The sequence below is a fragment of the Zootoca vivipara genome, chromosome 3, assembly GCF_965207765.1.
Source record: "Zootoca vivipara chromosome 3, rZooViv2.hap1.1, whole genome shotgun sequence".
Taxonomy (NCBI): Eukaryota; Metazoa; Chordata; class Lepidosauria; order Squamata; family Lacertidae; genus Zootoca; species Zootoca vivipara.
The window spans coordinates 2,201,363-2,228,216 of NC_142586.1; the positions used below are offsets into that span (position 1 = coordinate 2,201,363).

General features: G+C 41.7%; 1 protein-coding gene across 4 annotated transcripts in view; it reads left to right on the plus strand.

Moving 5' to 3' along the window:
* EHBP1 (EH domain binding protein 1) overlaps positions 1-26,854 on the plus strand; it is a 282,002-nt gene that overhangs the window by 48,200 nt on the left and 206,948 nt on the right. For 3 of the 4 annotated variants that reach the window (XM_035110449.3, XM_035110450.3, XM_035110447.3), the window contains exons 3-5: positions 4,425-4,482; positions 12,921-13,016; positions 18,333-18,386. In XM_035110449.3, the coding sequence (XP_034966340.3) occupies positions 4,425-4,482; positions 12,921-13,016; positions 18,333-18,386 (208 nt within the window). The remainder of the gene's footprint in view (positions 1-4,424; positions 4,483-12,920; positions 13,017-18,332; positions 18,387-26,854) is intronic. The other variant, XM_088665495.1, reaches the window with a different exon arrangement.

The window sequence follows — 26,854 nt, forward strand, 5'->3', positions numbered from 1 at the left end:
CTATGTATGTCAGCAGCTCAAAAGAAACAGAAAGCAAACAGAGTGAAAGCTCTTAGTTTACTAAGTTTCCCTTCCTCTTCACTGGGGAAAGGATGATTCTTACACTTCGTAGGTGACCTGTTCCAGATTTTCCTATTCAGTCTAATCTTTTTGTGGAAGAGTAAAACTATTTTCATGTTTTAATAACACAGAGGATTGTAATGTGTGATTGTGAAAACTGTTTGGAAACTTCTCTTAATTCAAAATACAGCCACTTGGCTTTTAACTAGCACCAGATGATTTGCAACCTTCATTGCTAATATTGAAATAGCTCAGCGTTTCTCAACCGCTGTTCCGCGGTACACTAGTGTGCCGCCAGACGCTGGCTGGTGTGCCGGGACATGCCGCGGCGAGAAGGGCGATTTGCTGCCTTGTCACGTGCGGCCGGCCTTGGGCAGCCCCCCCCCCCAAAAAAGAGAGAGAAGAGGCCAGGCGCTGCAGGGCGCTCCGAGCGCTCGGCACTTTGGAGCGCTCCGCTCTGCAGCCGCCGGCCTTGGGCAGCCCCCCCCCCAAAAAAAGAAGAAGAAGAAGAAGAAGAGGCCAGGCGCTGCAGGGCGCTCCGAGCGCTCGGCACTTTGGAGCGCTCCCCTCTGCAGCCGCCGGCCTTGAGCAGCCCCCCCCCAAGAAGAAGAAGAAGAGGCCAGGCGCTGCAGGGCGCTCCGAGTGCTCGGCGCTTTGGAGCGCTCCGCTCTGCAGCCGCCGGCCTTGGGCAGCAAAAAAGAAAAGAAAAGAGGCCAGGCGCTGCAGGGCGCTCCGCGCGCTCGCCGTTTCGGAGCGCTCCGCTCTGCAGCCGCCGGTTCCAGGCACCGAGGCGGCAGGCCTCGGGCAGCCCCCCCCCAAAGAAGAGGCCAGGCGCTGCAGGGCGCTCCGCGCGCTCCCTGCTGCTACAGCAGCAGCAACAGCAGCCGGTTCCAGGCCCCTCTGGCTGGCTGGGGCGCTCGGTGGTCTCGCTCTACAGGGCATGGAGGTATGTCTTATGGAGGTGGTGTGCCTCGTGATTTTTTTCACGGAACAAGTGTGCCGTGGCCCAAAAAAGGTTGAGAAACACTGAAATAGCTTCATTGGTTTTTGCTTCGAGCACAGTTCAAAGTGCCTGGTGCCTACCTTTTTAAAACCTTATGATGCTTAGAAGGCCCCAAGGGTACCTGAAGGAATGCCTGCTTCATGATAAGCTGCCCATGTATTGAGTCCATCTTTGGAGGCTGTTCTTGAGGTACTCCGACCATCCAGGGTAAGGTGGAAGGTGATGACAAGAGGAAAAAACATTTCTCTTTAAAAAAGAAAACAAGAAAACAGTGTTTCTGTTTTCTACCTGTAAGAGGCCTTTATACAGGTCAGTTACAGACAGTTGGAAACACTACAGTGGTACCTCTGGTTATGAACTTAATTCTTTCTGGAGGTCCGTTCTTAACTTGAAACCGTTCTTAACTTGAGGTACCACTTTAGCTAATGGGGCCTCCTGCTGCCACTGCGCCACCAGCGCACGATTTCTGTTCTCATCCTGAGGCAAAGTTCTTCTACTTCTAGTGTACTACTTCCGAGTTAGCGGAGTCTGTAACCCGAAGTGTTTGTAACCCAAGGTGTTTGTAACCTGAGGTACCACTCTATTGTTATAGGCACTATGGGTTTGAGGGGTAAACTTTTATTATTTACATACTACAGTCGTACCTTGGAAGTCAAACAGCTTAGTTCCCAAAAGTTTTGGCTCCCGAACTTCGCAAACATGGAAGCCTTTTGGAAGCCGAACATCTGATGGGGCTTCCGCGGCTTCCAATTGGTACCTGCAGTTACCAATCCTGCATTTACATGTGTTAATCTTTAGGTCAGATATCTGTGAACTCAGGATATTCCTGAATGCTTTTCAGCAGATGATTGGGATCAGGCTTGTTTCCTGGTTCATGGAAGGTTTTGTGCCATACTATAGTTGTGTCAATCTTATACCTGTGCCATGATCTACAGAGCTAATTCATATAATAAATTCAGATTCACACATCCTTCCTCACAATTCCCCCTTGTTGCTGAATTCATGTTCCTACATGTTATCTAACACTCCTTTGGTATGGGAATCTTTTATGTTCTTCTAGGACAGGCATCCCCAAACTTCGGCCCTCTAGATGTTTTGAACTACAATCCCCATCATCCCTGACCACTGGTCCTGTTAGCTAGGGATCATGGGAGTTGTAGGCCAAAACATCTGGAGGGCCACAGTTTGGGGATGCCTGTTCTAGGATATGCAGAGTCCGTGCTTGTCTCACCACCTACCACATCATGCATATCATAGTTATAAGGATCTCATCTTGGCCAATTAGTATCACTACAATGGGGTGAATCATTATTGCTAAAGCTCCTTAAACACTTGGCTTCCATTCAGACAATGAATTCCACCAGTTATTGGTTCCAGTTTTTCTAATTGTAGCTATTTCAGTAATAATCTGTTTTTCATTATGTACCTCAAAAGTTGTCTGTTCTCCTAAACTCTTAACCACTTCTAATTGTTTTTGGAATGCAGAAAACCAGAAGCTTTTCTTTTAGGAATACTAGGTGTGGAGAGACCCAGTGACCAGAAAAAAACTGTTTATGTATACAAGCATAGCTGCCTGGATGATGCTGGCACAGAAATGGAAGGAAGATATAGTTCCAACCAAGGAAGAGTAGCAGATTAGATTAATGGACTATGCTGAAATGGTAAAACTCTCTGGAAGAGTCAGACACTAGGAAGAAACAACTTTTAATAAAGAATGGGAGAATTATGTAAACTATCTGAAAAATAATGAAATTCATTAGTAGGATTATCTTAAAACTGTAGTTAAAACTATTAAATAAGAAATAGTGAGGGAATAATTTAAAAATGGGATATTTGTATTTGATGTTTGTATGTTATGAAAATTAAACTGAAAAATTTTATTTAAAAAAATTAAATGAAAAGCAATCAAGGTGCGTTTCAAAGCTTTGATTATCACATTTAAAAACACTAACATGATTATCTTTTTCTATTAATTGTTCCTATGTAGAAAGTAATGCAGTTATATTCTGTTTTATTCTTTTTCCCCCATTACACATCTTCCTGTGTAACAGAACTCAGATTTGCCTCTATTCTTGCCTAAATAAATCTCCTGACACGTGGTTCTTTGATTTATTCTGGACTGGCAATCCTCAAATATCTTTTAAATGTCAGGCGGGGTGACCCAGTCATTTTTAGAGGCAGTGCTCAAGCAGTAGAGTCAATATTCAATATCCCAGCAATACAATTAAAATTAAAAAAGAGAAAGAGGAAAGGAAAAAGTTTTGGATATACTCAATGCCTAGTCTGCTGTCTCAAACAGCTTCCCAGGAATACAATTAGCCACTTAGCATTCCCAAGGAAACTGCAAATTCTGGCCTTATGCCCTATAAATTATCTGGCTCTATGCCCTAAATCCTAGCCTTGTGTCCTTGTTGGCCCAGTGACCCAAGAAAAAAATTAAAATAAGGGTGTTGGGGCACTCACATAAGCCAAAAGCTCTCTAACACAAACAAAAGAAAAAGAAGAGGGAAATACTCACACTCCAAACTCACTGCACACTTTCCATGTGGTCTTAAACCACCCTTGCACCCGTTGTTCTCCACCTATTTGTTACAAGTGTGCTGCCAGCACTCATGTATGTTCATATACACACTGCTGAGAGGTTTAGGATCTTTTGCTAGAGTTATGATGTACGCTTGTTATGGATGAAGTTTTTTCTTTGCATACCACTGGTAGTTTGTTTGGAGCAGGCATGGCCAAACTTGGCCCTCCAGCTGTTTTGGGACTACAATTCCCACCATCCCTGACCATTGGTCCTATTAGCTAGGGATGATGGTAGTTGTAGTCCCAAAACAGCTGGAGGGCCAAGTTTGGCCGTGCCTGGTTTCGAGGAAACAAGCCACAATCCCAGGTTCTCAAGCAACAAGAAGTCCAGAAATAGCAAAGTGCTTCTTAAATGTCATTTAACATTGCATGCAAACCAGGCCCATCTGATAGCATTTCAAATTGTACCACTTGCATCTGTGTCCTCCAAATAAAATGCCTCTGAAAATTGGTTTTCAATCTATCCAGCTATGTATTTTACTGGATACTTGGGGTGTGTGTGTGTGATGTGTACATTTATATGTAGATAATTAGTTTGAAAAACCTATGATCTTTTGAATTGGAGAGTTTTGAAATAGCTCAAAGGAGTTGATATGAGAAGGTAATCGATGAATTGTAGTCTCTTTCATATGAAGGAGTGGTGCAAGAGAAAGCACTGTTCTTTTATCACTTCATAAATCTAATCTATCTATCTATCTATCTATCTATCTATCTATCTATCTATCTTATCTATCAAGAAAAAATTAATGGTGGGTGTCTCTTTTTTCCCCCTCAACAGGCAACCTGATAAATTGGTAGTGGTTTGGACAAGAAGAAGTCGAAGGAAATCTTCTAAGGTTAGTTTAGTTTAGTTGAATAAGGGAAATAGAAGTTGAAATAAGCTAGTTGATTATTGTTTTGCCTTAAGACCAGAGAAGGATAAGTGATTTTTACAAATATAACTAAGCTGTTCTTTGTCTTTTCTTATGAATACCCTGATTAGTATTACTAGTTACTAAAGTTGCATCGATGCATGCAGTACAATAAGCTCAGCATGTGTCATTGTGAAGATCAATAGTAATCAATAGTAGTCTATTGATGTATTCAGTATTTTTCCTGCCTTCCCTCCAAGGTGGTCAGATGGAAGGTTCCTTATCTAAAGAGCTAGTATAATAAAATATTAAATGGTCATGGTTGCTTATTTTTATTACTTGAATTGGTTTTTATTACTTGAATTGGTTTTCTGGGTGGGAAAATGGCCCTCACCCAGCATGTTAACCACATACATTAACTTGCTTTATTCTCAAATTATTTATACACTTAAAGCAGGCACCCCCAAACTTTGGCCCTCCAGATGTTTTGGACTACAATTCCCATCTTCCCCGACTGCTGGTCCTGTTAGCTAGGGATCATGGGAGTTGTAGGCCAAAGGATCTGGAGGGCCACAGTTTGGGGATGCCTGACTTAAAGGATAGATTCAAATTGTTCAAGTTGGTCATAGTTGATGTATTACTGCAAAACTTTCTTTACTTCCAAGAGCTCCCAGCTAATATGTCCGTAGTAAATGAATAATGACCATAATAATAATTTCATACTCGTATAAAAGAATAGCCATTGTGCTATAATGAGCAAAATGTACAAAATTAAATTGCATTTGAACACCTATTATATGCTAGCTCCTTTGTGGTCATATTTCCACATTATTATTATTTATGTGGAAATAATTTGAATTCGCTGAGTTGCTTTGAAGAGGTTGGTCAAACAGTCACTTAAATTCCCCAATCCAGCTAAGGAAATCTGTACACATAATCAGGTTTCTGCACATACATAACTGATGGATCAGGAAACAGATCTGATGTGCATCAGGATGTGGAAGCTGTCTCTCAGCTTTTCATTTCCTTCATAAGATGTGTCTTTGAAAGTGCATCCCCATTCCCATTCTGCTGTTTATAGTCTAGCCACATAATATGTTCAGCACTACTATCCTCCAGCTATCCTAGATTTTCAGGCAGCTATGGACTGACGTATGGGACGCGGGTGGCGCTGTGGTCTAAACCACAGAGCCTAGGGCTTGCTGATTAGAAGGTTGGTGATTTGAAGCCCCGCAATGGGGTGAGTTCCCGTTGCTTGGTCCCTGCTCCTGCCCACCTAGCAGTTCAAAAGCACGTCAAAGTGCAAGTAGATAAATAGGTACTGCTTCAGCGGGAAGGTAAACAGCGTTTCTGTGTGCTGCTCTGATTCGCCAGTAGCGGCTTAGTCATGCTGACCACATGACCTGGACGCTGTCTGCAGGCAAACGCCGGCTCCCTCAGCCTATAGAGCGAGATGAGTGTGCAACTCCAGAGTTGTCCGCAACTGGACCTAACGGTCAGGGGTACCTTTACTTTATGGACTGACATACAGATGCTCTGTCCAGTCCATGATTCCAGCACCATACTTGGAAGCCACAGGAGTCCCTTCTCCTCAGAATTATACCTGCTATGCAGTGGACATGGTTTCTAGACATCAGATTTCATCCTTATGTGTTCCTAATTTACATAGGCAGATCCATGTGTTGATGGTGAGTTTGTTTTTCAAGTGTCTGACTTTCTACAAGAGACAGAATAGTTCTGCTGCACTGACATATCAGTTAATGAGATTTTAACTTGGGGCATTTGGAGAGCATTTCTAAAATGACACAAACTACTCACCATCAAGTTCTATATAACATTTTGAAAATACAGTGGTACCTCTACTTACGAATAACTCTACTTACAAATGTTTCTACTTACCAATGGAGCTCTCTCCGCCATCTTGGATGTGGTTTAGATAAGATTTTTTTTTTCTACTTACGAATTTTTAGATAGGGTTGCTTCTACTTACGATTTTTTTCTCCCAATGCATTCCTATGGGATTCGACTTTTTTCGACTTACAAATGTACATTCGGAACACATTAAATTAGTAAGTAGAGGTACCACTGTATGTAACTTGGTGTTTCTACTTGATTTGAGATGTTTGTCTCTAGAACTGTAGAGACAGTTGTATTATGCATTCAAATCATTGTGCATGTCATTAGTTTCTTTTAATTGCATTCTTGGAAGCAAAGCAAATGCCAAATTCTTTTATATTAGGATGATATTTGTGTCCCAAGGATTACGTATATCTTTGGCAGCCTGTGCCCTTGGCTTTTGTATATTCATCTATATATATAAAAATGTAGAGGGTGCTTTTTGTTCTAACGAATCTTTCCCCACAACCGCTTACCCGATTGTCCTCAAATTTGCCCACAACATCGGGACCCCATGTGAGAGTGTCTCTATCCACTTACATTGTCTATACACAAACCTAGGACAGGTAGAAACCTGGATTTGTATACCCAAAAATTGCCCCCTTCAGTAGACATCCTACGAACAACATCCAACATACACCTAATCCCGCCCAATCCCCACCCACCCCACCAAACAAAATCAAACATACACCCAAAATCCCACCCACTGGCAAAATAACGGCCACTCTCCATCCACCCCACCACCCCGGGACACAGCCCACCCCGGAGAACAGACCTCTGCCAGGGACCAGGCCATCCCAACAATAGCCCGCTCCCCAAGGACCCCCTCCCGCCATGGAGGTACCTACCCCCAGAGATTCCCCCCCACTCTCCAGAGACCCCCCCATAGGTCTCGGCCTTCACCATCCTACCCGATCCACAATCCGTGCCCTCTGCTCATATCTCGCCTGATCCACGATCCTCACCCTCCGCAGAGATCTCCCCACTGACATGAAACAGCCCAGTGGGGCCTACAGGGGGGGTCTCAAGGGGGACTCTGAGGGCCCATATAACAGACTGACCTACAGTGGAGCCTATAGGGTAGTCTGAAGGGGGACTCTGAGGGCCCATTTCACATACTAAACCACAGTGGGGCCTGAAGTGGGACTCTGAAGGACCATTTAGGGCCTACAGGGGAGTCTGAAGGGGGACTCTGAGGGCCCATTTCACAGACTAAACCACAGTGGGGCCTACAGGGGGATCTGAAGGGGGACTCTGAGGGCCCATATAACAGACTAAACCACAGTGGGGCCTACAGGGGAGTCTGAAGGGGGACTCTGAGGGCCCATTTCACAGACTAAACCACAGTGGGGCCTACAGGGGGATCTGAAGGGGGACTCTGAGGGACCATTTAGGGCCTACAGGGGAGTCTGAAGGGGGACTCTGAGGGCCCATATAACAGACTAAACCACAGTGGGGCCTACAGGGGAGTCTGAAGGGGGACTCTGAGGGCCCATTTCACAGACTAAACCACAGTGGGGCCTACAGGGGGGTCTGAAGGGGGACCCTGAGGGCCCATTTAGGGCCTACAGGGGGGTCTGAAGGGAGACTCTGAGGGCCCATTTCACAGACTAAGCCACAGCAATGCGTGGCAGGGTCAGCTAGTCTCCTATAAAAATGGAATGATCCTGGGAGGGGAGGAGAACATTTCAGTATTATATATCGCCTGTGCGTGATTTTGTTTTATGTGTGTAGATTAGTGCACACTGACCAATGCACAGTCTTCGCAGTAGGGCTCTGTTCCGATGGCATGAAGTAGTCATGACAAACTGGTAGAGTCCTATCTGCTGCAGCCTTCATCTGCCTTCACAGCCGTTGTAGCATACCGCTTGTTATCACCCACCTGTTCTGCCGGTGAGGACTTCTTGGATCATTCTTTGTCTAGCTCCTTCCCCTTGACCTTACCGACTTGGGTGACCCTGCTGGGAGTACGAGATCCCCGACGGCTTCGCTCACAAGGGTCATAGGAACATGCAAGCCCACTCACCATGACAAGGTGATGATCCAGCGAGTAGGTCCACCATCAACGGTGTCTCTGAAAATTTTTACACATCACCTGGGAAGACAGGCGAGCTAATATCAGTGTACTGGAAGAAGCAAAGATCACCAGTGTTGAAGCAATGATTCTTCAACATCAACTTTGTTGAACTGGTCATGCTGTGCAGATGCCTGATGATCGTCTTCCAAAGCAACTACTCTATTCCGAACTTAAAAATGGAAAGCGTAATGCTCAAAAGAGGTCTCAAGGCAAATCTTAAAAATGTAGTATAAACACTGACAACTGGGAAACACTGGCCTGCGAGTGCTCCAGTTGGAGAACAGCCTTTACCAAAGGTGTCATGGGCTTTGAAGAAACTCGATCTCAGGACGCAAGGGAGAAACGTGCTAAGAGGAAGGTACGCTTGGCAAATCCACACCGTGATCAACTCCCGCCCGGAAACCAATGTCCCCACTGTGGAAGGACGTGTGGATCCAGAATTGGCCTCCACAATCACTTACGGACTCATTGTTAAAACCGTGTTTATGGAAGACAATCTTACTAGGCTACAAGTGATCGCCAAAGAAGAAGAAGAAGATTATATATGATGGGCTGAAAATGAAAATCAGAGAAAATTTGACAGAATAAAAGTATATATAATAGAAAAATCATAGAATCAGGCTGTGTGTCTCTCACTTTTATAAACAAGTGTATTTTCCAAAAGTTTAGCCTGGATTCTCCTCATCACTGTTTCCCATTATAAACAAGGTAGCCAATGTGATGACATCCATATGCTCATGGATTAAAACTCCCTTCAGCCGTAACCAGCATGGCCAGTGGTTAGGGATGTTTGTAGCCCATCAACTTCTGGAGGGCACCATATCGGCTATCAGTGAAGTAGAAGGCAATAAAGATAGCTTGCTGTGGCCCTGAGCCTACCGGTGCATATTTATCTTACCTTTTTGGTAAGACTGTTGTATGAATTTTTGTTTTAAAGAAAAGTCCATATGTAGGACAATTAAAACAATTAGTAAATGTTGAGGCTTGCTCATATCAGTTATGGTCAGCAGAGGCAAATCCCTAAATGTGCTAAAACTTTGATAGGAAAATGGTACCTTTTGTGTTGCATAGAAAAATAGACCAAGATGCTTCTGTGTTGCCACTCTGCTCTCTGACATTTCGGATCTTACCCCCAGTGCAGTGCAATTACAGAACCCTCTAGAAACCTTTGTGCCTTAAATCCTTTTCTTCAGTTTATCTCAGCCTGGGCCAAAGGATACAAAATGTACTATCCATTTAGTGATGCAGAGATTATACTTAATGTTTTATTAATTGCAAAGTAGCAGTAGAGTAATAACGTTTTAAGGGTCAGTTGAAAGTTTCAAAACAGTTCGCTATCTTTTTTATTTTGTGGCTTTCAAGTTCATCTAGTGAAGATGTTATTCTACTGTTGATGTGGATTTTTTTCCTAATTAAAAAGTAGGTTTTTTTTTTAAAGAAGATGCCAAATTGGTTGCATTTTGCTAATCTTATTTTTTATAAAGTATTTGAGAGTTGCCTTGCTGAATCAGAACAAATTAAAATCTTGTTCAGCACTGTGTCTTCAACAATCAGGTGTTCCATTTTTTGATATCTTCTGTCTAACAGCAAACTCAGGTAGCTGAGTGCCTATAAGTTTGGAAACTAAACATTGTGGTAAGAATTCACTTCTACGCCACCTTGTTCATTACCCAGGTGAGGGACCATCTTTTAAATAAAGCACAGAACCAATGAATTTCTTTAAGTCCAGCATCCAGATTAGGGACCCGGTGTTTATTATAGCTAGTGCAATAGGACAGAGCTCACTCAACTCAACTTGCCAGTTAAGAAGGTCTGCCCCAAGGCACTTCAGAGCCAAAGGTTATATACAACACACAAAGAGTCACAAAACATTCTTAAACATAAAACATCCCCTTTACATGTGTCAAGAAAGGTCATAGGTCATTGGATAGAAAACACGTATGGTGTTTTCCTGCTATTGTCTTCCCCCGCTATCACCTTGGGTGTCAGTGGACCTCAGTACAGGGAGCCTCTGACCATCCTCCACACCAGCACCCCGACCAGTGAGAGCAGCAGCAGCGGGTCAGGTGGGGGAAATGAGGAAGTTAGCGGGATGGAGCAGTTAAGGCTCAGAGATGTAGGAGAGCCCTTGCACCCCCCTGACCAACAGGTGGAGGGGAGTAGGCAGCCGCTTCCGTCGCCTGATTTAAGGCGCGCAACGAAACGTAAGGTTGGGGGGCAGCGTTTTGGGGTTCCTAAGCTCTTATGCTGGATGCGCAACAGGAAGCGTCCACTCCCGGATTCTGCGAGTGACTGAGAGGTCATGGTTTTTTTTACCATCTTTGCACTGTAAATACTATGCACAATAAAACTCTTAAAGACAGAGCAGACTTGGACGTTGTTACTCAAGAGTAGCCGCAACAGCACCCTTACATTGGGGTTGACCAGAAGTGCCTAGGCCTTTTGCCCATTTTAGGTATCAGATGTCCCACGTTGCCCTGGCAACCTAGCCTATCTTTCAGGAAACTTCCAAGGATTTCTGAGTAACACTCTGGTGCTAATTCATAACTGACATAGGAAAATATCCTGCCATTTGTGCCACTTTCAGGGTTAGATAAGGAGGGTTGTAATGCAGCATAGGAAGGAGAGACTCACAAATGAAGAACACACAAAAATCAAACCTAATACATTCTAAAAGGTTAAATGCAATTAAAGTGAAATATAATTGAAATCAAAAATATACACCTGGGGTCTCGAATTCTTATATCAACATGACTTCTGCATACTTGGGCAATGCACAATACACAGTAGTACATACACCTGTCAATTTAAAGCAAATTAAATATTTTTAAAAAAATAGCTGCCTGACTGGAGCACCTGAACTTCCCTTACAGCAGTGGTGGCCAAACTTGGCCCTCCAGCTGTTTTTGGACTACAACTCCCATCATCTCTAGCTAACAGGACCAGTGGTCAGGAATGATGGGAACTGTAGTCCCAAAACAACTGAAGGGCCAAGTTTGGCCACCATTGCCTTATAGTATGGTGACGGTAGTTCACCCTGGAGAGAAGGGGGTTCTTCAGCATGGGGTAGTCAACGTGGGGTCTTCCAGATGTTATGGATGGAAGCTCCCAATCTGTCCCAGTTGGCCAATGATCAGGGATTATGGGAATTATAGTCCAAAACATCTGGAGGCCACCATATTGGCTACCCCTGTCTACAAAATGAAAATTCAGGCAGGCTGCTTATTATACCAAACAAGCTGAGAGCAGCAGAGGCACACAATTTTGCATGTCCATTTAGCAGGGGGATATGGAGGGCAGAGGGGAAAAAAGGCAGTTGACCTGCTCATCCATCGTGACACCTTGGAGCAAGTATCTTTGGGGGTGATTATGATTTGAGTTAATTTCTCCAGAACTCTTCTTCCCATCCCTGCCTCCCATGCCGCATAATATAAAATACTTTGGTTTGGGCCTGGCAGTTTCTTAGCACTATATAGGATAGCTGGGGAGGGACTAGTGGTGCAGAGAGGAATGGTGATGTTTATCCCTTCCTGCTTCTGAACCCCAAGGCCTGAACAACAAAAGGGTCAGGTTCTATTCCCAAACAGCACACTTCCTTTAGGTGCTTTAGGTGCTTGGTTTACACTGCAAAATTGTGCTGCAGCTCCCACTTGTCTTGGTTAATAGCCATTGAAAAGGTATCTTCCATGAATTCGTCTACAACAAGAGTCAGCAATTGGGTACATTTAAAAATGTGCTGGAGTGGTAGTGCAAAATAGCTACTATGGATATCATGATAAAACACAAAACTAGAGGTAACTTTGTGCTTCTCATGTGAAATCAGCCATGCTCTGCTGGTTCCACTTATGGAGATAATACAAATTGATTTTGCACACAAACAGCCTGATGTTGCTGTCTATGACAACAGGGAGCTTTTATCAGTACCCGGAAAAATATTCAAGGTAGCACTTGCTCTTATTTCACAGAAATTACTTGGCAGATAATTACACATTTTGCTCTATAACTTCCTTTGTAGGAAGGCTAGATGCTTACTTTTACATGAAAGCTCAGAGTCTGGGGCACTAGCCCAGTGGCACCAGAGAAAGACTTTTGGTGACCCCTGGTCTATACATTTGAAGGTGAAGGTTGTGCAGGAGAGGAGTTTAAGGTAGTTAAGTTAGTCACAACGTTAGTCTGGGAGCAGAACGGGAAAATGCTCCCAGCCTCAGCCTAGCCATCAGACAATTCATGAATGAAGCCTCTGAACAAAAAGTATTCAGCCAAATCAGCATTGTGTCTTTTCCAACACTTTCAAGAAAATTAGAATATTGAGGGAGAGAATCCTTCTCACCTTTTTGAAACGTGTAATCTAGTACTGTGCATGTTGTTTCTGCATAAATTTGGCTGAATTTGCTCTGTACATTAATCCATTTTTTCCCAATTGCTTTTCTCCTCCTCAATGTTTCTTCAGGCTCATAGCTGGCAGCCAGGAATAAAAAATCCATATCGTGGTGTTGTTGTGTGGCCTGTTCCTGAAAACATTGAAATCACTGTGACACTTTTCAAGGTAACTATGTTGTTTTATCTTGTCTTTAATTGTCCCAATTTCATAGATTTAATAATAAACAGGAAATGCTATGAACATCTGATTCTACATTTTCTAATGTTACCTTCATTAAGACTGCAGTCCAAACAAGCTTTCTTGCAAGTATGCACCATTGAAAGAATGAAAAAACCTTTGGTCAAAATTCAACATAACACTATGGCAGTTGTTCCACCTGTGCAAACATTTAAGCTTGCAAGGTGAAATGGTTGTGCTATACTGGGGTTTCTCTCAACCCTCCTGAGTCAACTTAGGGGGACATGGGAGATAAGTTAAGAAAATCCCATTGCACAAGCAGATGTCCCTTGCACAGGCTTCCACTAGTGGGGCTCATTAGTTGAAGCCAGCTCTATATTTCCAAATAAATGGTTTTAGGATTTAGCCCTGAACCTGCTGTTACCAATAGAGATTAAGTGATCAGGCTGAAATCCTATGCGTCTTAATTTGGGAGTAACCATTTAGCTCGATGGAGCTTACTTCTGAGTAGATATGTATGGGATTCAACTGCATGTTAGTTATTCCAGCATGATCCTATATGTTTACTCAGAAGTCAGCGCCACTGAGCTATTGATACTTACTCCCCAGTAAATGCACATATGATTGCAGCCTTCAGTTGTTATCACATTGGTAAAGCTGGTAGACATTAGCTAACCTTTTCTGTTTTCAAAAAGTTCAAGCTATGTTCATTTCTAAACTATATTATCTATACACTTTCCATGTAATAAAATGTCAGGCACCAGCAGAAGAACTTCTGGCAAATGCTCCTTTAAATATTGTCTCTCAAGTTCCTTCTGAAATGCTGCACCATCTGTTATCAGGTCTCTTTATGGAGCGTTACACTGCTGATTGGGTTTAAAACACTAACATGGTGGTGTCATGTTCTTAGACTGCAGTTCCCATCACAATCTCATTTAGGGACATCCAAATTAGTGATCGGGATGCAGGTGGCACTGTGGTGTAAACCACTGAGCCGTGGGCTTCCCGATCGGAAGGTCGGCGCGGGGTGAGCTCCCGTTGCTCAGTCCCAGCTCCTGCCAACCTACCAGTTCGAAAGCACGTCAAAGTGCAACTAGATAAATACATACCGCTCCAGTGGGAAGGAAAACGGCATTTCCATGCGCTGCTCTGGTTTCACCAGAAGTGGCTTAGTCATGCTGGCCACATGACCCAGAATTCGCGACTGGACTTAATTGTCAGGTGTCATTTACCTTTACCTTTAAATTGGTGACCATCATTATATCTTACTCCCACCACATGCAGCGATCACCACCACCTTGGATGGCTCTAAAAGAGTTTCCCCAAGCTATTTCAGCTGGTGGGGGGATGAGAATAGTGTGGTGGTGCCTGTGTGTGTTTGTGCATGCAAGAGGAGATAAATGAAGGGGAAAAGATTGGCTGTGAATGTTCAGGTCTCAGATTATATAGCATGGGACAAAGCTGAATGTGGAAATTTCAAAGGATAAGGTCATGCATGCATGTTGTATAGATTTATATTATGTTAGAAAAGGGTATCAAATAATTGATAGGGAATTGTGCCATACTTTTAATAAGGGGCAATCCTTGAAAACAAAGATGTCTTTAAAATTAAGCAGACTGTTTAATTTTCCTTTCACCATCCCTTCCATTCCAATGTGGCTGAAGCTTTCTTTCTCAAAACATTTACTGAAGGGGCTTCTTTTTATAATTAAACACTGGTTTATTTGCGCTAAGGTTTCATTATCTGTGGTGAGGTGTCATACTTTGGTAATATTATGTAAATTGTAGTTAAACTAAACATTAAGCTGTTTTGTTTCTACTTCACTCTGTACTGTGTAGCTATAGTGAGAAATAATAAACTGGTTACAAGCAGCCATACCTTAAAAGTACAAGTGTGTGTGTCTAGAGTTAACAATTGCTTAAAAAGAGCCTTGGTTGCTTTGTCCTCCCTGAGTAGTACCCTGTGTCTGGGCAGTGCCCCTTCAGGCTGCAGGTGGGAGCTAATTTGATAGAATGATCTGGCACACAAACACAAATCCTACATATAGAAAACTACCATATCAGGGAGAAAGCTAAGTTAAAAATCCTCTCACATACTTACGAAGAATATTCTAGTTACAGGTAGGTAGCCGTGTTGGTCTGCCGTAGTCAAAACAAAATTTAAAAAATCCTTCCAGTAGCACCTTAGAGACCAACTAAGTTTGTCATTGGTATGAGCTTTCGTGTGCATGCAGAATATTGTAGTCATGTGAGCGCCCTCGTCTTCGCAGTTTGAATTGATGAAACCTAGACACAGCACAGGTATATCACCTCAATAAGAACTAGGCCATTGGTACATCTGGGGTTGAAGGAAGAAAGTGTTGCAGTGAGGCAGATGCCTTTGTAAGGTCATGCTTTATGTTCTCTGTTACCATTAGCAGCATCACCACCACCATTACAATTTATTACCTGCTTTTCACCCTAAAGTCTCAGGGTGAGTTACAACACAAGCAGAGGGGTACTTCTTGCATCACATATGCAAGACTGCACCCCTGGTTCCAGATTCATCAAAGTAACTACCATCCTCTGTCAATCTACTAAACTCTTGTCAAATTGGAAGTGTGAGAGATGTGCCCCCATTAATACCACACAGAAAAACAATTAAACAATTAAAGTCCTGACTCTACCCCTCTGTGTTAGAAAGATGAAGGCTACTATGGCAGCTAGGGACCGTTGTGTCCAAGTGACTGACTGGCTTTGCTGAACAATTCCCCACAGGAAGAGAGTTGCAAATGTCTGCACTGTAGTTTTCGTGACAGTGATGACAATGGGCCTGTATTCCAGCAGCAACTGTTTGCACTGGTTACAACTCAAGATCACAGCTGAGCTGCTGCCTTATTATCTGTGTTGGCAACAAACGCTGAGAGATTATAACTAATCCAGAACTATATAGGAATCTGAGATAAAGGCTTGATTCTATTTGTAAAGCAGCAATCTGAAATAGTAGCATAGGTGAAGAATAGGAACTAAGATAGACGAGCCATGTGTTTTCAGAAGTGATACAGATTGCAGTGTGTCTGGATCTGTAAGTGGCTGTTGAAATGGTGTTGCTGGTAGGATTAGAGGGTAAGTCTGGGCTTCAGTTACTAATGAGAATGTTAAGTATAGGCTCTTAGCATTCAACAGTGGATACTTGAAAACCTGCTACTTAAAAGCTTAGGCAATCAGTCAATGGGCTGAATATTTTGCATGATATAGAGGCAGGCCACTGTATCTTTAGAAAATGTTCATACACATAGATGAAAATACAGCTCATCAGAATGGTGATGTACCATCCTCAGACATATTTGCAAATCCAAAATGACCTCTCTGTAGTCCTCAAACATCTTACAGGTTAAAATTACCTGTAAAGTCTAGAATGGCTAGGCAGATTGGGCAAACTGAGAAGTAAAGGGACCCCTGACCATTAGGTCCAGTCATGACCGACTCTGGGGTTGCAGCGCTCACCTCACGTTACTGGCCGAGGGAGCCGGCGTACAGCTTTCAGGTCATGTGGCCAGGATGACAAAGCCGCTTCTGGCGAACCAGAGCAGCACACAGAAATGCTGTTTACCTTTCCGCTTGGAGCGGTACCTATTTATCTACTTGCACTTTGACGTGCTTTCGAACTGCTAGTTTGGCAGGAGCTGAGACCGAGCAACGGGAGCTCACCCCGTCGTGGGGATTCGAACCGCCAACCTTCTGATCAGCAAGCCCTAGGCTCTGTGGTTTAACCCACAGTGCCACCTGTGAATCTAGAATGTCTAGAATGGCTAGGCAGATTGGGCAAACTGAGAAGTAAAAAGGTAAAGGTAAAGGGACCCCTGACCATTAGGTCCAGTCGTGACCGACTCTGGGGTTGCGCGCTCATCTCGCATTGTTGGCCGAGGGAGCCGGCGTATAGCTTCCAGATCATGTGGCCAGCATGACAAAGCCGCTTCTGGCAAACCAGAGCAGCCCATTAAACCAGAGTAAGCTCCATTAAATTAAAGAGATTTTACTCTCAAGCATGTGCAGGGCTGCAGCCCTTAACTGTTTGCTACCTGAATCTAGAAATCCAGTAACACTTTCAACTTAGAGAAGCAGTGTTGTACTTGTGATATTAAGAACTACGTAAGTACGTTTCAGAGCACAATTCAAAGTGTTGGTGTTAACTTTTAAAGCCCTCAATGGCCTTAACCCTGTATACCCGAAGGAGCTTTTCCACCCCCATCGTTCAGCTCCAAGGGCCTTCTGGCAGTTCCTTCACTGTGAGAAGTGAAGCTATAGGGAACCAGGCAGAGGGCCTTCTCAGTAGTGACGCCAGCCCTGTGATGCCATCAACTTATGTGTGTTTCTAGCTAGGCTGCCTGTCTTGTGACCTGGGGGTACTGTACTTCAGTGTTTCTGTTCATACCAAGACAACCATTGCCAGAGATTGGTGTAAGAACACAACTAATCAGTCTTGTGGCACTTACACTATGGATACAACCAGTGCTTTTTTCTGGGGTACGCAGGGGTATGCATTCCCCTAAACCTTTTGTGAATCTAAGTTTTGCCTCATTGAGGGGCAGTATTTCAAAATGAGTAGGACAATGAGAGTACCCCAGACATTTTTTAAGGGAAAAAAGCACTGGATACAACAGACACGGGATTCCAGCTTGTCCCTAACACTGTTTAGTACCTACACAAAACAACTGAGTAAGATTATTAGAAGATTTGTAGTGTTGAGTCTCTAGTTCCATTTCTTTCTGAAAGGAAGGTGCTGAATTAATTTCTGGATCAGTGATTTAGTGAATATGGATTGATAAACTAAAATAAATCCTGGTAAGACTGTGGTCTTGAGGAAACTTCAGTGCCCCATGAGCCTTTCTGTTTGTTAAGATAGAAATCAATGACCTTTCTTTAGTTCTCCCACTTTCAGAGGTGAGGCAAGTAGCTATGGGGGGAACGGCCTTTTGGGCTGTGCCACCTTTCCCATGGAATGCCTGGCCCAGTAAGACTTGCACCTTCTCTGATATAGTTTTTGGCACCAAGTGAGACCTTATCATTGCATTAGACCTTTACATTTAGAATTTTCTGAATAAATGAAAATAAATTAAATAGAATAAATATATGTCTCCTTTAAATTTCAAAAATTGATACATAATTAATATATAACATCAAAACATAATTCTTACTTTCCTGTGCCACCTTTTCCATACCGGTATTATGTGAAGAATAAAATAAAATACAAAATAGTGTTACTAGCAAGACTTTTTGTCTAATGTTCAGAAATGAACTTAATATTACATTTTTGTCTTCTAGGATCCTCATGCTGAGGAATTTGAAGACAAAGAGTGGACATTTGTCATAGAAAATGTAAGTGGAGAATTGTGTTTTTCTCAGTCCTGGGTTGTGGCTGTGTGCAGACTGAACTGTGAACCATGGTTTTCTGTTGCCATCTGAACTAAATCATATTAATGCATCACACTAGCTTATAAATGAGAGAAATTCAGTATTGTGCTAAGCTAATCTTCCATCAGTACAGTCATACCTCATGTTACGTCCACTGCGGGTTGCGTCTTTTCAGGTTGCGTCCCGCGCCGAACCTGGAAGTCCCAGAACGGGTTACTTTTGGGTTTGGCGCATGCATGCACAGAAATGCTAAATTGCACTTTGCACATACGCAGAAGTGCTGAATTGCGTCACGCGTGTGGGCAGATTCGGCACTTCAGGATGCGGCCTTTTCATGTTGTGAACGGGCCTCCGGAACGGATCCTGTTCGCAACCAGAGGCACCACTGTACAAACATTTCAGCTTGCCAGATAGACTGCCCCCCTCTCCCCCCTACATGCTGTTCTGGGGTTCTCCTGACTCCCACAGTCCAATTATGGGGGGGTGGGGGGAGACTGGGGAAAGCTCCATTGCACAAGCTCCTTGGAACTCATTAGTTGAATCCTGCTCAAATTATTTTAACACTAATGCCATTTTTTTATCAGTAGACTCAATTTATATAGACATTGCTGCCCAAATGCATAGAGTTGAAAATATAATGTGATTTTTAAAATCTGTATTAAATTCATGCCTTCATTGTATTTTTGGTCCATTACCACTGAATTTACTGCACTGTGTAATTCAGTATAAAAAGCATTAGTTAAAGCAATAAAATAGAATGCCAATACTGCCTTCAAATAGATTTTCCAAGTTTTGTCAAAAGTTTTTCTTAAGGTTTATAGCACCACACAGTGGTCAGAGAAGAAACATGCAACTTTTGATTTAGGAAAGTAAAAACATTGCCGCTTTGCAGTATTTTAAGATTTTTTTTTTACATTTCACATTGATATTAAATGGTTAAATGTCAAAATTTTCAAGTTACTTAACCCTTTCTCACCACCCATGCCATTTTCTCAGTGAAAATTAACCCCTTCAAACAGCTAATGGCAGAAAATAGTATCTGGCAGGGATTTTCAGTGGGAAAACAGAACGGAGGCAGGGGTCTTTGTCATGATCTGGACTGTGGACCCTCATGACTGTTGTGAGTTTTCAAAAAGATGTGACTCCCGATCACTGAATTCAAATATATAGTTAACATGGTGTGTAGTTTGGCCCGGAGTCAAACTGCTAGGGTTTCCAGGGCCAGGATAATTGGGAGACAGTGGGCACCCTTGTTTTGTGCCTCTTTGGATTGCTATGGCATTGGATTCCATACTAAAATTGTGCATATTGCTGAGGCTTAGCAGTAAATTTGTTTGAGGGTTTGTAGGAAGTTGGAGCCAAATGTCATGTTGGTTAATACTTCTAACATTCTAGACAATCAAAGGCTTTGAGGATGTCTACGGACGTAATCAACAGTGGGAGTTTGGTTTTTTTGGCTGTGCTTGATCAGATTTGGTAATTTCCTAATAGGGTCTGTTATATTGCGATCAGGGACAAAGCCAGCCTGGGTTCGGGCTATTAATTTGTGTAAAAAGTTTTAGGGTTGCAATGTGTTGTCTTCTGCCCAGACACACCCCCTTTTTCAGGATTAAAATTTCTGCCTGGGCAGATTTTTAAAATTTGGCAAAATTTCCACGGTTTTTTTTTGTTTGTTTTTGGTTACAGTAAGCCATTTTTTTCTAGTGCATTTTCTAAGCTAGTCTGCAGCAGAGAATCACAACAATTAATCTAGCTACATACTATATACCGGTAAATCCCTTCGCTTGTGGCAGAACTAAAACTAAAAGGATGGTGGCTCAGCTACAAGTTCTTGGAGAAGGAGTCTGGGAGGGCAAGATTTAACATTCCTCTGCCCTTAAGGAGAATCCATATGTACATGTTAAACAATTTAATAAATTGTTCTGTGCACACTTATGTTCACAAAGATGTGAACATGAACCCAAATACTTTCATGTGACAAATGAGAGAGCAATATGTATTATTATTATTTTGTTGAAAGGTAAGAACATTGTTCCTAGCAATATATCACAGCTTCTATAGCCTACATATAGTAGGGGTATTTAAAATGAGAGTCGTCAAAGCAATCTGTAGTTAAAAGTAAAAGTCAGCAAATGTATTATTATTTTTTGCTCTTCAAAATATGGCAACCCTATTTTACGTGGTTAGCTAAGATTGATGTTGTTGTCTTGATTCATCACTGAGATTGTGTAAGGGTGCTGGGGCTGCTTTCCAAAAGTAACGACTACCAACTCTACCGGTATATATTTTCAGTGTTTTATTATACAGCTATATACAAGACAGAACTCAATCAGTCAGTCAATGTTTATTACGGCAAACAGCCATCATATCAAACCAGAAATTCTGCATAATTCTCTACATAAACAATAAAAACGACTGATATGGGGTTTTAACAGTCAATATACTAATTGAATATACAATACTTAAAATACAGGTCCAGCGGAATAAAACACCATAAAAGAATAAGAGATTTAACTAAGAGCTGTAGCAGCAATATCATCATTGGAGGGCAGGACAAATTGTTATAATACGTTATTCAATAAAAGAGATTTACGTTTTTTAATAGCTAAGGTGCAAAATTTGGCCACAGCGTAGGATACTGAGCTCAAAGAATCTTCCAGAAGGAATTTGCGTAATGTTTCGGGGGGAAATTCCAGATAATATTGCAAGGGTGTGAATTTTGATAATAAGAGTAAAATGAATCACAATTGTTCTTCACTATAGAATTCACAGAATAAAAGAATGTGAATAACAGATTCCACCTTGTTGGACATGCATGGACAAAAGTGCTCTTCGATCGGTATACACAAGAATTTGCCGTGTAACACAGCTGAAGGCATCGCATCAAATCGGGCTCTGGAAAAGGCCCATCTATGAGATTCAGATTAGGCCAAGATTTTAGACACCTGCAGTTCTTAGGAAGTAAGGCAGGCATCCCCAAACTTCAGCCCTCCAGATGTTTTGGACTACAATTCCCATCATCCCTGACCACTGGTCCTCTTAGCTAGGGATCATGGGAGTTGTAGGCCAAAACTTCTGGAGGGCCGCAATTTGGGGATGCCTGCAGTAAGGCATCTTCTTTTTGCAGTTCAATATCACAAAGCCTCTGAGTAATTATTGTTTTTGCCTTATTCAAAGTACCATTAAAGAGATCTTCTGGGTTTAGGCCAATTTTTTTGATCTTGTTAGTAATTTGCGTAAGCCAAGGTGGATAAGGGGCTGCAGCCAGGAAATGAGATAACATTCCCTTTGGGTTATAATGAATTTTCAACCAGAGGGATATTGACAAGACAGAACTACAGTTCTCATGTCCATTCAGTCGGACTCAGAACCTGGGAGTAGCGTGTTTTGGGAACGCTTCCAACAGAGCAGCTTGGGAGCTCCTAATCTCCTCTCTTCCTTACGTTTCTGATCACTGCATTGTTGCGCGGACGGAGCTGTCACTTCCCCCTCCCCTCCTGAGCTACTGAGTCGATGCTCACGCTCTCTAACTAGAGTCTGAGACCCCTTCCTCCACCGGACTCAGGGCTTGCCTGTCGCTAGTACATGATGGACTGCCCTGGTGCTGCTCAAAAACCTCAGCATCCCTGAGCCCTTGCACCACTCCGCTGGGTTCTCTAGGCTCTGTGCTGACCCCTAGTGGTCCCCTGACAGATTGGGTGGTATGATTCTACTTTGAGGCTGTCTTTGAGTTGTTTGGGATAGAGACTATTTTGGAGGAGGTCCAGCTTTTAGGGATGGGCACCCCTTTAAATAGGTGGGTCATGTAGGGCATCAAGGTTTCTTTGAATTTCTTACAGAATTCTGCTGTAAAACCATCCAGGCCTGGAGCTTTGTGTGATTTCAGGTTTTTGCAGACCGTCTCTATTTCCTCCGGGGTGATAGGACTGTCCATAAATCCTTGTTCCTCTGCAGTTAAGGTTGGCATGGTCAATCCTGCTAGGAAATTTCTGATTTGCTGCTCAAATGGGTTGTGGGAGGTGTATAGAGTGGAGTGGAGTAAAATTCAGAAAATTATGAGGTTATTTCTTTGGTGGAGAGCATTATGTTACCATCTTTTATGGTGATGCAGTGTATTCTTGTTTTGAATGTTTTTTACCTGCACCTGTTGTTACGCTCAGACCAAAGATCATGATTTGTTCACTCCAAACATATTATGATTGGTAAGCCAAGAGCAAAGCATGGGCAGCAACAAATTGCAGATTTGCTGTGAAATGCACATATTACCAATGAAAACATTCAATTGTTAAGGGCTACACTATGCTCTTGTTGCTGTTTTGTTTTCTATAATAAAACAGTTGTTTTATTATAGAAAAACAGATTTTATTATAGAAAACTGTTACAGATGACTGCTGCTCTGCAGCAGTCTTTCTAGGCCTTCATAATTTATAATTGCAATTAATTTTTAAATGTGATGTATTATTTTGCATCCAAAGAAAGCTTTAACTCTCAGTTGATAGTTGAAGCCAAATGTAACCCAACTGTGCTAGAAAAAAGTAGGTTTCCTTTATGTCTACCAATGGTTAGACTAAAATATGTTATTTCCATTGCTTGTGAGAAAGGAGCATGAAGGGTGGAAATACAATATTTTGTCTCTTTTCATGATGGACAAATTACTTATTTTTCTAAATGTCACTGTAAACTGCTTTAGGGCTCTGCAGTATCCCACAGGTTTATAAAATCCTGGAACAAACTTGAATTTGTGACGCAAAATATTTGTTTCATCATTTTGTTTTCAGAGTTCATGTTAAGCAATATTTTGCTTTTTGGATCTTTTTAACTCCAGTGAGATTTGCAAATGTTTGTTTATTAAATTTATTTCTAAAATGCTGGCTAAGCAGAAAAACAGAATCCAAATTATGACTAAGCAGAAAGAGGAATCTGCCCCTGAAACTCAGAACGTAGCTTGGATAGTGATTGAGAAGAACATGTTTACAGGGTTCTGGCTAAAATATAACTGTTACCCTTTTTCACTAGTGCACAAAGTAGCTGGGGATTTAGTTAAGAAAAATTGAGCTCTTGTTGGCACATTGAGAACAGACACACTAGCATTCCTACAGAGTTCCTTGCCCATCACTCTGGAAGTGGCAGCAGAAGCAGTGTCGGTCTTCTAAAATATTTTTAGTTTTGAAAGCTTTATATAGCAAAAAATATTTTTAGTTTTTAAAGCTTTATGTAGCAAAGAAAGGAAGGACAGGTGCAGCGGTCTTGGATCACAAATCCAAGCCTGAGATCCTTTTTTTAAAATTAAAAAAACACCTCTGCCTTCACATACACTTCCAAAGTCATGATCATGTGGTGTCCAATGTTTATTCCATTCTCATACATAGTAGCTCATTCCATTTAAATGCCTATATTGGTTGGAATAATTGTTCAATGAATCTCCTTAGCAGACGTGAGTCTCGAGTTCATTGAACTCTGGAATGAGCCTAGAAATGTAGTCAGCTAGCCTGGATCACAAATATCAAGAAAAGGGGTGGGATTCATATCTGTGGTTGAAACAGTGACAAAAAATGCCGCAGTCTTTCTTCATGCAGTTGCCAAATGTGTTTGTGCATTTTGTTACAGGTTGCAACTCGTTATTGCATTGTTATAAGTACATTGTTATTGTATTTTAAAAACTGTAGGGTCAGTTAGAATCTGCACACCATTACTGTAGGTGTTACAAACTTTAGAGTGGGGAGTATTATTGACCCCAGTGAGCTCTTTGAATCTGTATTGTTTTATTGAAAAAGAAAGCTCTCAATATGTATTTTGCATTCTCATTTTGTATTTTTCTGTTGTGAACCGCCCTGAGATCTTCAGATGAAGGGCAACATAAAAAATTAATAAATAAGTAAATAAATAATTTAGATACCCTGCTTAATATGACACCCCCCCTAATGTTCATATTTTTTATGGCTTTCTTGGAGTACATTTGACTCCCAAACTGGATTGATAACTGTAATTATTGTGATCGATTAGGGATTAAAAAGTGTTTATTTGTTAGTACCAATAGGTAATACAGCTCTTCACTTTTTGGTTCCTGATTGGTGTCTGGTAGCTAGTTCTCTATAAACAAATGGTAATAGAGTGATTATATCTTATAAGACGGCAACCTTGTACCATAGTACGCTGTAATACAGACTTTCCAAACTGTGTGCCATGACATGGCTGCAGTGTGTTGCACAAATGATCTCCTTGCTCCTCCCAAGGTTGGAAAGGCGTTAGTTTAACCTCCAGTTTGCTAGTAAAACTGAATTACTGTGTCACGAAATGAGACATGTCTAAAATGTGTCACCGACATGAAAAGTTTGGAAAGCTCTGCTGTAATACAAAAGATTTTATAATGAGGACTGTCACCTTGTAGCATATGCCAAGTTATTTAAAAAAGAAATACAGAAGCTTCTCTATGCTTAAAAAAGACAAGCTGCTTTAGTTTTTGTACCTTTTCTCCCCACTCTACCCCCTGCTCAAACCTCTGTATGATTTTTAAACTTAAAATAAAAAAGCCCTTTTAGAATTAAATGTCTGCATTTAATACATTTAGAGTAGCTAGCTTGTACTTCAGACATGCTTTCCAGGCCGTCTAATTCCCCTGTCATATTGTACTGTATGTGATTATGTGAACTGTGACTGTTTGCCTGTGCAAATTAGCTTGGGTCTTCTGGTCTAGATATAGCTCAGAATTAAATGCTGCTTTGTCAGCCATCCCACTCTTGTTCTGCTTTGAATTTAATAGAAAATCAGAAAAGTGTGTACAGTTTTTTAATACAGCATTTGCTTACATTAAATATTTAGCACTTTGTTCTAGTTCAGAAATCTTGGAGATTAGGTTTTTGGAGCAAAACTCATAGCACATCTTGTGTTGATTGGCTGATTTTTTAAAAAAAAAACAAAGTGAAGAGAGTGGCAGAATGCTTTCTTTTGAGTGTTGCAGTGGCTGGACCAGGTCTTGTGCACACGCGTTTCACAACTCTTAGTCGTTTCTTACACACATTTTAAGTTCAGTGGGTGCTCAGAAAATGCAAGGAATGTCAGCTATAGAGAGGTTTCTCTCCCCCCACCCCACAAACATTGGAGCTCGTTGCTGGCATGTGATGACTTGTGTGGGCAGATGCTGCACAAGTTTTCTTAGACAATGTTACCAATTCATTTAATTCTGACTTTGAGTAAACCCTTAAATTCCCAACTAAAGTGAGTGAGTTGACAAATAGAGATAAATCACCCAGTGCAATAAATCTAAGCTGCTGCACTGGGAGCTTCCTGTTTTGACAGAAGTACATCTGATTCTTACAGTCCCCTTGGTACTTGATTGGAAGCAATGCAACTTAAAGAAGCATCTCTGCAGTGTTGTCCTTGTACATATAATTATATAATTGGTAATGGTGACATTCTCACTAAGAAACATACACCTTTTTGTAATAGAAAAATGTTCATTTTGTAGGAACTTATAATTTAACTTTCCAGCATACATGTTAGCATCTGTCTATGGAAAGTACAAATGTAAATTGTTCTGTTAAAATAAATCAACCTCACCCCACCCAAAAAAACCTTTGAAGGATGGAAATATCACTGTGCATGGCTATGCATCCCTGCATAGCTGCCAAGTTTTCCCTTTTCTCGCGAGGAAGCCTATTCAGCATAAGGGAAAATCCCTGTAAAAAAGGGATAACTTGGCAGCTATGCATCCCAGCCAGATGGGGAGGGTATAAATGTTGTTGTTAAATCTGGACACTTATTTTAGTCACTTGATAACCCTTATGTGCAGAAAGGGTGCGGATTGTAAATTTTAGTATATTTAATATATTGAAACACTTATGTGCAGATCATAAATTTTAGTATATTTAATATATTGAAATAAATTTCAAATATAGTCAATATATTTACACATTCAAATAATTAAAGATTGGCTGGAGGTCACTGCTTTAACTTTGCCTTCATATAGCTGAAATAATTCTGCTAAATAGAGAAGGATTTTAATATTACAGCCAGGTTTTTTTTATGTTCTTATTGCATGAAACCTATACTGCAATTACTCTCAAAGATGAAAGATGGAAAGGCAGGAATGCTGGAATGGCCCAGAACAGGTAATGTCCTCCTTTTCTGTAAAATCAGTACTTTCCCACACCCAAACCATAATATTTGCACTAGAATGAATTTGATGATACATAATTTTTGCAGTTATTATTGATTCACACTGGTAAAGTGCAATCTGCCTTCTAAATTGCCAGAAACAATTTATTCAGACTTTTTTCAGTCTTGCTTCCTGCTAGTGCCTTCCAATATCTTTTTCCATAGATGAGAGTGTATTGGGCGAGACAGCTGACCAGAGTTGATATCAATGATATTCTTTACCAGCTGGAGGGAAGAAGCTGATAAATGGAGGCAGGCAGGTCTGGAAAACAAACCTC